Raw genomic sequence first — 12,846 nt, 5'->3', positions numbered from 1 at the left:
ACAGGTAAGCAGGTGCACTTTTTAGAACTTGTGTGTTTTCCCTGAACCCTTGGAGTTCATTGGCGAACGGTTTGTGGTGTGTTTGTGGCCCACAGGTTAGCCAGCTCTGGTTGGAATTCAATACCACTGAGCTGCACATTAGCAAGTTTGTCGTGTGTTCTGCCCCGGGAGTCGGCATGAAGCGATCAGAAATTTCTGGCCTAGCTGCTAGCTAACGCCTTAGCGAGCGTCATACAGCAGGGGTGCGTTAGCTGGGGATGTGTGTGCCGTTATCTGGATTTATGTTTGCATTACCAGCAGGTAGTCGAAATAACACGGTCCTAATCCCTTTATCGCTGCCCATTCTGAGCCATTAAAAGTTTGTTAAAGTAGGATCCGAGTCGGCTTCTGGTTTCATTCTGTTGATGTGCTGCAGTTTAGCTGTTTTGACAGGAGTTTTTTTTTTTTTTTTGGACCAGATTAAAGTTCTTTACCAACAAACAGCTTGTCACTACTAAATAACAAGCAAGCTAGTTCAAAAACATTGTTTGGCCGTTTTTCATGTTGCAGTTTTTACCTGTTAGCAAACGTTAGACTTGCTATACAGCTGAGTATGAAGCTAATTGGCGTGGCGTAGCAGCCAGAAAGGTAACCAGCAGTGTAAGTCTGTGTAACTTGATGCCGGTTTTGCGTGTCCTGTTTTCAGTACGCTGCTCAGCCGATGTCGTTATGGACCAGCTAGAAACCCGTTGTGCCTGTTATGGCGAAATACTGAGGAGGTCTATGGGGGTTGCAGTTACAAAACACAAAAAATGATTAATTGAATTTTATTTCAGGATCTTTAATCTGTCTGCGTTTTGTTCCGCAGTCACACTCAGCCTTTGATTCCGCCTCCTCTCCCCGCTTCCTGCCTACGTGTATTTTATTCAGTTCAGTCATAATTTAACGTAATTCATTTATTGTGATATTGATCCCTCATAGAGGAGAAACTATTAGCCGGCGTAACGTCTCCAATACTGTGACATTTGCGAAAAGGAACAGTTCACTGGACCAAGTTGCACGTTGTCGAACGGGCTGAATTGAATGAGTTGCGCTAATAATGTTAGAACTTTAAACCTAATAAACAGATCTTCCTCAAACCGTACGGCTTACTTAAACGTCGACAACCAATACATTTTTATTGGGGACAGAATTACTAGTCATGTTATCGAGAACATTATCGCCGTCTTTCCGTCTAATCTCTTAAGTCGTGTTAATGAAATGACTGGCTAATGGTAGTTTCTGTCCGTGTTCTTGATTGCGGTTGCTATTGTTGCTGGCACACAGTGTCTGTAAAGTCAGAGCGCTGTGAATCCAGTAACAAGTTTGGCTTGTTACTGATACAGCCCCAGGCCATACAACCCATTTGACTGAGATGGATCTCCAACAAGCAAGCAGACGGGAAATAGCTTTGTTTAATGTGTTAAATTTTTAAACACAACCTTTACTCATGACATGTGGACCAGCCGCGTGTGGTTGTGAAATGGAGGTGCGTGCTTAGGGAACTGGGGTTGTGTCTCAGCGATTGCAGGTTTGATTTCCCAGCAGATGCCTGGCTGAGTGAATGGGTTGCAAGTGTGATGTGTGCATTTTGGACGTGCGGCGGTGTGATGTAGATGACAGCTCCCCCCTGTGGCAGGGTGGAGATGTGGCGGTGGAAGAGGCCCGGGTTCGAGCAGACGCTGCTGGGGGAGCTGCAGAGGCAGCAAAGACGCAGTCTGTTCTGCGACACCCTCCTGCAGGCTGAGGGTGAGCAAGCACCTGTACTCCACCTGGCATCTCAGCGCAGTGACCCAGTACTCACCCTCCGCCCTCCCCCACCCCCGCTCTCTCTCCCTCCCTCCCTTTCCCTCTTCCTCGCTCACCCTCCCACCCACTCTCTCTCCCTCCCTTTCCCTCCCCCCACTCACCCCCCCCCCCCCCCTCAGGTATCTCCGTTCCGGCTCACAGCTGTGTGCTGGCCGCGCTGAGCCCCGCCCTGGCGCAGGTTCTGTGCAGTGGCCCCGCCCCTCCCCCTGGGCGGAGCCGGCTGCTGGAGCTGCAGGCCGTGGGGGCGGAGCCTCTGCTCAGGCTGGTGGGCTTCCTGTACTCGGGCCGGCTGCAGGGGGAGGGGCCTGCCGAGCGGGAGGAGCTGCTGCAGGCGGCCGCCAGCCTGGGCATCCAGGGGCTCCTGGAGGAGGAGGAGAGGGGAAGAGGAGAGGGGGAGGGAGGGAGGAGTGGAGAGGGGGGGAGGAGAGGAGAGGGGGAGGGAGAGAGGAGAGGAGATGGGGGGAGGAGAGGAGAGGGGGAGGGGGAAGGGCCAGGCACCATCAGTGGCACACAGATAGACACAGATGTGGGCATGCCAAAACCTCCTCACCCTCTAACCATGACGTCACCGTCCCTCCCCACACCGGGCAGTGCTGACGGGCAGTGCCAGGCCCGCTCTTCCACAGTGCCACCAGAGAGCAGCGATGACTATTTTGCTCTGTCGTCGTCTGCAGCCCCCGGGCAAATTGGCATCTCGCCAACAAAGGCAGGCTCTGCTCCTGTGGCGCTGAGTGATGATGTCACGGCTGCCCCACTCATGGGCTGTGCCTCTGCTCTTGCCCCGGATGCAGGTTCTGTTGCCCCCTCCCCCGCTGACTTGTGTGGCTCTGCTGGTGTTGGTGCAGCCCGTGAAGGGTCCGGTTTCCCCCCAACTCCTGTGTTTCCAGCCAAGAGCTGCAGCCCCACAGCCACAGAGTCCAGGGGTGGGGCTGTCCTCAGCAGCGGGGGTGGGGCTGTCCTCAGCAGCGGGGGCGGGGCTGTCCTCAGCAGCGGGGGCGTGGCTGTCCTCCGCAGCGGGGGCGGGGCTGTCCTTGACAGTGGGGGCAGGGCTGTCCTCAGCAGTGGGGGCGGAGCTAGGCAGGGTTGGGGTGGAGATAGGGCGGAGCAACGTGAGCAGGGGGGCGGAGCTAGGCAGGGTTGGGGTGGAGATAGGGCGGAGCAGTGTGATCATGGGGGCAGTCTCAGTCCGGGCAGCAGCTGTTTTCTGATTCCCAGCTGCACTGTGCGGGGAAATGTGGGGAGGATGAGGAGCAGAGGGATGAAGGGCAGGGCCCGGCAGAGGGATCGACGCATATCCATCAAGATCAGACTGAGGCGGCAGTCCAGTGGCGAGCTGTGGGAGATCGTCAGTGTGCGGGAGGAGGGCGCGGTCTCTACCCCCAGGGGCGGGCACTCCAGCAGTAGGGGGTGGGGCCTGAGACATCGGCAAAACCAGCCCACGCTCAGCAGGCTCGCCCGGAGCAAGGTGGGTGGGCCTTTGTTTTTCTTTTATTTTTTTTTAGCTCTTCTGCTTTAACTAGTACAGTGTGCCGGGGTTGTCTGGTCTATTGGTCATTTCTGCCCTGGCATTTGGATCTTTATATGTAGGTGTCTGTGTTTGATTTAAAGGTTTTTTTTTTCTTTGTGCTGTGGGGTCTGCCAGGGCCCGGGTCTGACAGACATTCTCCTGCTGATATAGCTACAGACCCAGTACAGAGCAGCACATGCATGTCCAACAGCTGGGAAACAACCATACATGACCACAACAACTATACATAACCACAACAACCGTACACAACCATATATGACCACAACAACTGTACACAACAATACATGACCACAACAACCGTACACAACCATACGTGACCACAACAACCGTACACAACCATACGTGACCACAACAACCATACACAACCATACGTGACCACACCAAACATACACAACCGTAAATGACTGCAAACGACCATAAAATGACCATAAAATGACTGTTTCAGCTCTTATAAAAGGCAGAAGGATGGATTTCTAGCCGGAGTCTAGGAGCTTGTTCGGAAACGGTTTCCATGGCACTAGCGCACCACTGGGTACACCCAATGAACCCAGTGGTGCTGTGATTGTGTTTGTGTTGCATGGTGATGACTGGAGTATTAGTTAGGCATCTGAGCACAGAACACGATAAAGGATCCTCACAGTTCACTTCAGTAGCGAGCCGACCAGTCCTTCACCCAACATACAGTCAAATAAGGGTCGAGTTCTGAAGGAAACAGAGACCGCTGTCCACACAGACGTCTTTCCGTATCAGTTTGTATCTGTTTTTATGCAATGAGGCTTTATTACCCTCTCCTTCCCTCCCCCCCCCCACCCCCGCAGGATGGTCTCCCAGAGGTGAAGAGGCCGAGTGGGCTCTCAGTGGGCTCCGCCCTCCCCCAGAGGATCTGCAGAGGCCTGTCACTCACCCCTCCATCCACCATGACCTCACCCCCAACCCATACTCATCTTCCCCCTCCCCACAGACCCGTCCCTCTTCAGCACATCCACCCTGCCCACAACCCTGTGCCCCTCCCCCCAGCTCCGCCCATCCCCGAGGACTCCGACGAGCAGATCGAAAAACTCCTGGATGACATCATGATGGGTCTCAACATCCTGCCCCCCATCGTCGTGGAGACGGATGCTGGTGGCCATGGCGACAGCAGGATTCTGGAACCCTCACCAGGAGCTTTTGGAACCGGCGCTTCTGGCCCCTGTCCTTACCAGTGCCCCCAAATCACAGAGTCACCAAGGCCGAAGAACAGTGAGAGGATTACTCAGTGTGAACGCTCATTGTGAATGCTCAGTGTGAATGCTCAGTGTTAATGCCCAGAATGAACAGTCAGTGTTGATTCTCAGTGTGAATTCTCATTGTGAACACTCAGTGTTGATGCTCAGTGTGAATCCTCAGTGCTAATGCTCAGTCTGAACAGTCAGTGTTAATGCTCAGTGTGAATTCTCATTGTGAATGCTCAGTGTTGATGCTCAGTCTGAACAGTCAGTGTTGATGATTGGTGTTGATGCTCAGTGTTGATTCTGAGTGTTGATGCTGAGTGTGAATGCTCAATGTGAACACACTGCACTGTGTAAATGAGATTCCGTTTAAATAAGGTATAATTTAACACAGAGTTTACAGCTCACACAGAGCTGGGTGCGCTAGCAGGGCTAAATCTGGGCCTGTGTCTTTCTGTTCAGTGTTGAGTACCTGAATTTTAAAATCAGTATTTGCCCCATGATGCGAGCCGCCATGTTTGAAACATTCATAGACCCGCTCAGTTCAGGAAGTCTAGTGACAGCTTGTTCTGTATTCTTAGCCACCTTCAGCCATTGGTGCTCAGTTTGTGTGGGTATGGCACATTTCTCCAATCAGTGACCTGTTTTCCACAGGGCTGATGTGCTCAAGGACTCAGGATGGCCCTTTTCCCACCAACCGCCAATCCAGGTACATAAGTTCCCATGAGACTACATATCCCAGGGTTCCCCAGCAAGCCTCGGACGAGCTGCATATCCTGGATCGCTTCCTGTTTTCACGGGAGAATCACGCGGATGGGGCCTGGGAGAGATCTGCACTTGGACACAGTGACGGTGGAGGTGCAGTCACCAGCGGAGACCTAGGGAGTCTGACCCAGCCTGGAGCTGGCACAGGTGGGCACCCAGCAACCAGCATCACACCAGCAACCAGCGCAATCTCGAAGGCCCCTTCTGTTCCGGCGGCCCAGTCAACACTGGGCCACTCCTCATCTCCCTGGAGAGAACTACGAATCCCAGAGTTCCTCTCTCCACCTCCGCCCATCAGGTTCAGGATGGATGAGCTGCGCCTGCCGGACTGTCTCTCTCCTCTCGGCGCAGAAGCAGGGCTGCCCCCCTCTGCTTCTCCCCCCTCAGGCCCAGCCCCTCTGCCTCCCCAGCCCCTCCCACCGTGGCTCTGTCCCTTCCCCGTCCCACTGCACGTTCTGTCCACCCCCCTACCTGACGGACTACAAGTCCCATCATCCCTCTGTCCACCCAAGCGCAGACGAGGGCAGCACGGCAGCCCAAGGGGAGTGGCTAGGGGGGGCCGGACAGGGGCTGTGGAAGAGGCCGGAAGGAGGAAGATTGTGACCCGTGGATTGCCTTTGGATGAAAGGAGGAAGAGGAAGGGATGGAAAGAGGAAGAAAGCGAGGAGCAGAGAAGCCGAAAGAAGAGGAAGCAGGCAGTGAGCCACGGAGGAATACAGAAAATGGGGCGGAGCATGGGCGGGGCCAGCTATGTTGGGCGGGGCAGGGGCGGGGCCAGTAGTGTTGGGCGGGGCAGGGGCGGGGCCAGCAGTGTTGGGCAGGGCAGGGGTGGGGTCAGAAGTGTCGGGCGGGGAAGGGGTGAGGCCAGCTGTGTTTGGTGGGGCAGGGGCGGGGCCAGCAGTGTTGGGCGGGGCAGAGGCAGGGCCAGCAGTGTTGGGCGGGGCTGGGACGGGGCCAGCAGTGTTGGGCAGGACAGGGGCGGGTCCAGCAGTGTTGGGCAGGACAGGGGCGGGGCCAACTGTGTTTGGTGGGGCAGGGGCAGGGCCAGCAATGTTGGGCAGGGCAGGGGCGGGGCCAGCAGTGTAGGGCGGGGCAGGGGCGGGGCCAGCAGTGTTGGGCAGGGCAGGGGTGGGGCCAGCAGTGTTGGGCGGGGCTGGGGCGGGGCCAGCAGTGTTGGGCAGGGCAGGGGCGAGGCCAGCAGTGTTGGGCAGAGCAGGGGTGGGGCCAGCAGTGTTGGGCGGGGCTGGGGCAGGGTCAGAAAGCCCCTGACAATGAGTGACTGTGCACCCACACACTTTGAGGCCTCCTTGGTGAAGCCTGACCGAGCCAGCGTCTGCGCAGTCACACTGCGGAATGCTAACGTCTGCTCAAGGAGAGCAGCCGGCTGTGCGGAAAACATTCGAGAGTCGGATAGATTCGCAGGGAAGCCAAAGAAGCCTTGTATCTGCGCAGATGAAGCCAAGACAGCTGCAGTCTGCACAGGTAAAGTGAGGAGGACTGTGGTCTGCGCAGCTGGACTGAAGAGGTCTGTGGTCTGCGCAGCCGGACTGAAGAGGTCTGCGGTCTGCGCAGCCGGACTGAAGGGGTCTGCAGTCTGCGCAGATGGGCTGAAGAGTTCTGCAGTCTGCGCAGATGGGCTGAAGAATTCTGCCGTCTGCGCAGATAAAGTACGGAAGTCGGATGTCTGTGCAGACCAGGCGGGCGGAGCTCTGCCAGTAAAGCAGCAGGAGGTCTGCCTGCAGAGAGTCAGACCAACACTGTCAACCCTGAGCTGCACCCCCGGGCCAGAGGGTCCCCCAAAGCGAGGCCGAGGCAGACCACCTAAGAAAAGGAAACTGAACGAGGAGACCACAGGACCGGTGTCCATTTTGGCTCCGGGCGGCTCTGTTGGACAGGTGGGAGAGCATGGGCACAAATCACAGAGGAAGTGGAGGAGGGTGATCATACCCAGCAGCCAGACGCCTTCCATGAGGACCCCCAAAAGCAGAGCATGCTGGGAAGATGAACCCGGGACCCCGTTGGCTGTGGCCCAGCTGAGCAGCATCTATGGAGAGGAAGAAAGGGAGGGGGCCAGGGGAAAGAAGGAGGCAGGTGGAGAGAGAGACGTGGAGGAGAATGAGGGTGAGCAGACGGCAGGAGAGATGGGGATAGTTCAGCGGGGGGAGATGAGCTGGGATGGAGTGATGGAGGAGAGAAGGGAAGGAAGGATGGAAGACCCTGATCCACAGAGGAGCAGGACTGACGGAGGTGTGGAGGAGAACTGCAGGACTGGCGGGGGGAGGGCGAACGATGAGGAAGAGGGTGGGGGGGCGGAGCTGGGGGTGGGGGAGCAGGTGGGAGAGACTACAGAAGGCCAGGCCACACCCACAGCTGAGGAAGAGGAAGACCAGGCCACACCCACAGCTGAGGAAGAGGAAGACCAGGCCACACCCACAGCCGAGAGAGAGGAAGACCAGGCCACACCCACAGCTGAGGAAGAGGAAGACCAGGCCACACCCACAGCTGAGGAAGAGGAAGACCAGGCCACAGCCACAGCTGAGGAAGAGGAAGACCAGGCCACACCCACAGCCGAGAGAGAAGAAGACCAGGCCACACCCACAGCCGAGAGAGAGGAAGACCAGGCCACACCCACAGCCGAGAGAGAGGAAGACCAGGCCACAGCCACAGCTGAGAGAGAGGAAGACCAGGCCACAGCCACAGCTGAGAGAGAGGAAGACCAGGCCACAGCCACAGCTCATGCAGATGCAGTCAGATACAGTGAGACTGTGTGTGATGTCATCGCTGCAGAGAACGAGGATGAGGAGGTGGAGGTAATGGGAGAGGGAGGAAGTATCCCCCGGGCCCAGCCCCCCCAGCCCCAGCGTCCCCGGGCCCAGCCCACAGGGACAGAGCTGATAGACGTGGTTATGGGGACAGAGCTGATAGACGTGGTTATGGGGACAGAGCTGATAGACGTGCCCACGGGGACAGAGCTGATAGATGTGCCCACGGGGACAGAGCTGATAAACGTGTCCATGGGGACAGAGCTGATAAACGTGTCCATGGGGACAGAGCTGATAGATGTGCCCACGGGGACAGAGCTGATAGATGTGCCCACGGGGACAGAGCTGATAGACGTGCCCACGGGGACAGAGCTGATGGACGTGGTTATGGGGACAGAGCTGATAGACGTGCCCATGGGGACAGAGCTGATAGACGTGCCCACGGGGACAGAGCTGATAGACGTGGTTATGGGAGACTCCACAGCCATTCTGGAACGAGTGACTCACGCAGAACGGAGGGAGCTGGACGGAGTGAGAGTGGGAGGAGGCGTGGAGAACAGCGTCATCAGACAGATGGGGCCAACGGAAGGAGGGACCGGCCAAGAACAGAGAGGGAGTGATGGAGAGGGGGCTGACCCTGCCGGAGGAGAGACTGAGAGGAGGAGGACGGAGGAGGAGGGGCCCGGCCAATCACAGCCAGGTGAGAGTGGCCACACCCAGCAGCCGTCCTGCACAGGTACACTCCTCCTTCCAGAACCTCCCTGACTTAAGAACACCCCTGACTTCAGAGAGCAGGTTTATTTTGAGAAAACTTTTTTTTTGAGACTAGCACGTACATTTGGGGAAGCTAATTCAGAAGTTTAATTCAGAGAATTAGCTTACTTTGAGAAATAAATTGCAGGGACTAGTGTAATTTGAGAGCTTAATTTATTGAGGGAACTGGATGATTAAGAATTCTGTGTAGTTTGTTTCAGTGGAGAACTATGTTCACGGATCGACACTTTGGCTGCTCCTCTTTAAATGTTAACTAAAAACTGGCCGAAGTAATGAATCAATTTAAAACATTTCCAAAGGAAAGTGATCGTTTTTTGGTGAGACAGAACAGTAACAGACAGACCTCTAGGGAGTGTCATTATGCCAAATTTGGTTTCAGTTTATTGGTACGTCCGCCATTTTGGCTTTTTATTTCTATGATGCTAATAACAGTCAGTTTTCACCAGCGATTAGAAAAGGTTCAGGGAACGGAAACAAAAACGAAATACATTTTTCATGGAACAAAAACCAAAACAGAAACAAAATCATTTTCAGGTGTTCCGGAGAGAAAACCGGTTGTAAACCGGTTAATAACGTTATGATATTTTATTGGTTTTTTTTTTCTCCTTGCAAACCTCAAGCTTCAGTCCAGTTTGTTAAAAGTCAGGCCCTGTAACTAGGCACTCATCTTAGGGCAGTGGTCTCCAACCCTGGTCCTGGAGAGCTACAGGGTCTACTGGTTTTTATTGTGACTCTAAACTTCATGAATCAATTAGAGCAGTTGATTACACTGTTAACTCAACTCACCTGGTGTCTTGGGTCTCAATTGGGTGCCGTTTACTATTGCTATGACAACACTTTCATGATTTTGTTGCACTTTTGGACTTTTTTTTGCATGTGTAGATACCATTGTGACATCATCACGAGAATGTTACTAAGCATTATTACATTAATTTATGTGGACTGAATGCTGGAACAGAAACATTATGAAACGGTTTTTGTTCAGAACGAAACAAAATGAGAACATAATCCCTGGTATTCACAGGTGTGAAGTAGGGTGTGAGGTGTGCTGTCATTTGACTAGTGATCTTTCCAGGGTCAGAGAGGAGAGATGGTGTGACCTTGAACCTGTCTGACCCATGCTGGGCGGTCAGGGAGAGGTCAACAGGAAGCTGGGAGCTGGACGAAGAGGAAGTGGAGGTGGATGTGATGGAGTGTTCTAGCCCCGCCCCTCCGCCCATTGACCTGCTACTGGAAACCACGGGGGTGGAGCTGTGTGACAGGGAGCCATCTGAGGAAGAGGAGGGGGAGGTTGACGTGATCGGAGAAACAGACTAGGCCTCGCTCCCGCGTCCTCTGTGTGCCAGGAAGTGAGTTTTCATCCCGTGGTGTCAGGGCGAGGAGTGTGTGACGTGCTCGCTGCTGACGCTCTTTTCTTCTCTTCTTTTGTCTGTGCGGTGCTGTGCCCCCCCTTAAAGCGCGGGCGGGGGGGGGGGGGGGACTTCCTGATTGCAGGCTCCTGCTTCTCAGCTTTAGTTCTGACGTTTTTATTTCTGTCAGTTCTGGAGACAGATTCAGAGGGCAGTGTTTCATTTTGGGGCCCGTGGGTAGAGTATGCGTGCGTGCGTGAGTATGTGTGCGTGAGTGTGTGTGCGTGCGCACGCATGTGTGTGCTTGTGTGTGTGTGTGAGCGTGTGCGTGTTTGTGTGTGTGTGTGTACGTTTGTGCTAGTAAGATATAGTGTGGCAGTAACCCCAGCTGAATTTGTTTCCCACAGTATGAAGACTGTGTGTGACAGGAAGTACCTGCCAACCCCCCCCCCCCCCGAAAGGCGGAGCTGTTGCCGAGGGGTGTGGCCTGGACTGCAGAGGGGGTGGAGCTGATGGCCCAGGAAGCTGGTGGGATATGAGCAGGCTGCTTGGGGCTGTATGCTGGACACACTTACACACACTCCTGCACACCCTAACCACATAACCTCTCACACACACTACCCTACTCACATAACCTCTTACACACACTACCCTAATCACATAACCTCTCACACACACTCACACACACACTCCTGCTCACATTACTTCAGTCCTATATTCACTTTCACACTACATTCTCGCAATGCTCAGTTGAAAACCTATTCACATGCACACACATATGGCCATATTGATATTGTTGTTTGTGAAATATCACGTTGCTTTTGTTCCCAAAACACTTCACCCATAAGTATAAGCTTTGTTGATCAAATTTTTTTTGTTGTTATTTGGAAATAAATTTAATAAACTTAATAAAAGCCCGCATCTGCATATGAAATACAGGCTACTATGATTGTAAACTCATACGCTGCAGAACCACAGAGATAAGAACCTCATACACAGCAGAACCCCAGAGATAAGAACCTCATACACAGCAGAACCCCAGAGATAAGAACCTCATACACAGCAGAACCACAAATATAACCTCATATGCAACAGAACCACTGAGATAACCTCATACACAGCAGAACCACAAATATAACCTCGTGTGCAGCAGAACCAAAGAGATAAGAACCTCATAGACAGCAGAACCACAGAGATAAGAACCTCATACACAGCAGAACCACAGAGATAGAACCTCATAGACAGCAGAACCCCAGAGATAAGAACCTCATACACAGCAGAACCACAAAGATAACCTCATATGCAGCAGAACCAAAGAGATAAGAAACTCATACGCAGCAGAACCACAGAGATAAGAACTCCATACGCAGCAGAACCACAGAGATAAGAACCTCATACACAGCAGAACCACAAAGATAACCTCATATGCAGCAGAACCACAGAGATAACCTCATATGCAGCAGAACCACAGAGATAAGAACCTCATACACAGCAGAACCACAGAGATAAGAACCTCATACGCATCAGAACCACAAAGATGACCTCATATGCAGCAGAACCACAGAGATAAGAACCTCATATGCAGCAGAACCAAAGAGATAAGAACCTCATACGCAGCAGAACCACAGAGATAAGAACTCCATACGCAGCAGAACCACAGAGATAAGAACCTCATACACAGCAGAACCACAGAGATAAGACCCTCATATGCAGCAGAACCACAGAGATAGAACTGATCACTCATGCACACCAGTGACTCTGGAATGCATCCATGCACGTAAACATCATTTCCTTAACGCGCCACCCAGCACCCCCACAGACACTTCCCTTTCCGGATCTCCTGGCAGGGTGAGACTCATCCTTCTTCGCCCCATGTGTCCTGATCACCCCATGTGTCCTGATCGCCTCATGTGTCCTGATCACCCCATGTGTCCTGATCACCCCATGTGTCCTGATCACCCCATGTGTCCTGTGTGCTCCATGTGTCCTGATCGCCCCACGTGTCCTGATCGCCTCATGTGTCCTGATCGCCCCACGTGTCCTGTGTGCTCCATGTGTCCTGATCGCCTCATGTGTCCTGATCACCTCATGTGTCCTGATCGCCCCATGTGTCCTGATCGCCCCATGTGTCCTGATCACCCCATGTGTCCTGTGCGCTCCATGTGTCCTGATAGCCCCACGTGTCCTGTGTGCTCCATGTGTCCTGATCGCCACATGTGTCCTGATCACCCCATGTGTCCTGATCACCCCATGTGTCCTGATCACCCCATGTGTCCTGATCACCCCATGTGCCCTGATCACCCCATGTGTCCTGTGCGCTCCATGTGTCCTGTTCACCCTCTTTAAGAATTTTTCTTGGTCAGAGGCCTTCAGTTATTTTTTAGAGAAGACTGGAAGCATTCATGGCCAACAGTTGTCATTTAAGTACCTGTTATTAATATGCAGCGTTTTTTTTATTGTTGTTTTATCAGGGATATAAAAATGTGTTAATGACCCCTTTTAACGTATTCAGTTTGAGTTACGAATTTCTAAAAAATCAGGCTAGACAAATGCAACTGTCCATTAGACTTAATCCAAATTGTTATAGCTGAATGTTGAATTGCTGAAGTAAGTTACAAACCACGACGGGATGT

General features: G+C 53.4%; 2 protein-coding genes across 4 annotated transcripts; both read left to right on the top strand.

Moving 5' to 3' along the window:
• The first annotated feature begins 1,634 nt into the window (after window positions 1-1,634).
• On the top strand, window positions 1,635-8,142 carry LOC118228207. The gene is made up of 7 exons (XM_035419546.1): window positions 1,635-1,767; window positions 1,947-2,174; window positions 2,715-3,292; window positions 4,174-4,594; window positions 5,218-6,105; window positions 6,991-7,661; window positions 8,116-8,142. Exons 1-7 carry the CDS (start codon window positions 1,635-1,637, stop codon window positions 8,140-8,142), a joined length of 2,946 nt encoding a protein of 981 aa, XP_035275437.1.
• On the top strand, window positions 7,973-11,215 carry LOC118228107. Of its 3 annotated transcripts, XM_035419399.1 has the most exons (4): window positions 7,973-8,474; window positions 8,556-8,826; window positions 9,940-10,213; window positions 10,621-11,215. In XM_035419399.1, the coding sequence occupies exons 1-3, from the start codon at window positions 8,142-8,144 to the stop codon at window positions 10,179-10,181; spliced, it is 846 nt and encodes a 281-aa protein (XP_035275290.1). In that variant the 5' UTR covers window positions 7,973-8,141; the 3' UTR covers window positions 10,182-10,213; window positions 10,621-11,215. The 3 variants fall into 3 exon arrangements, with proteins under 3 accessions (XP_035275290.1, XP_035275288.1, XP_035275289.1); XM_035419397.1 differs by having other exon boundaries at window positions 7,973-8,826; window positions 10,621-11,211; XM_035419398.1 differs by having other exon boundaries at window positions 7,973-8,790; window positions 10,621-11,209.
• Window positions 11,216-12,846: the final 1,631 nt, after the last annotated feature.

Source organism: Anguilla anguilla, chromosome 5, assembly GCF_013347855.1.
Source record: "Anguilla anguilla isolate fAngAng1 chromosome 5, fAngAng1.pri, whole genome shotgun sequence".
Classification (NCBI taxonomy): Eukaryota; Metazoa; Chordata; class Actinopteri; order Anguilliformes; family Anguillidae; genus Anguilla; species Anguilla anguilla.
This window is presented reverse-complemented; position numbering and strand designations above follow the sequence as displayed.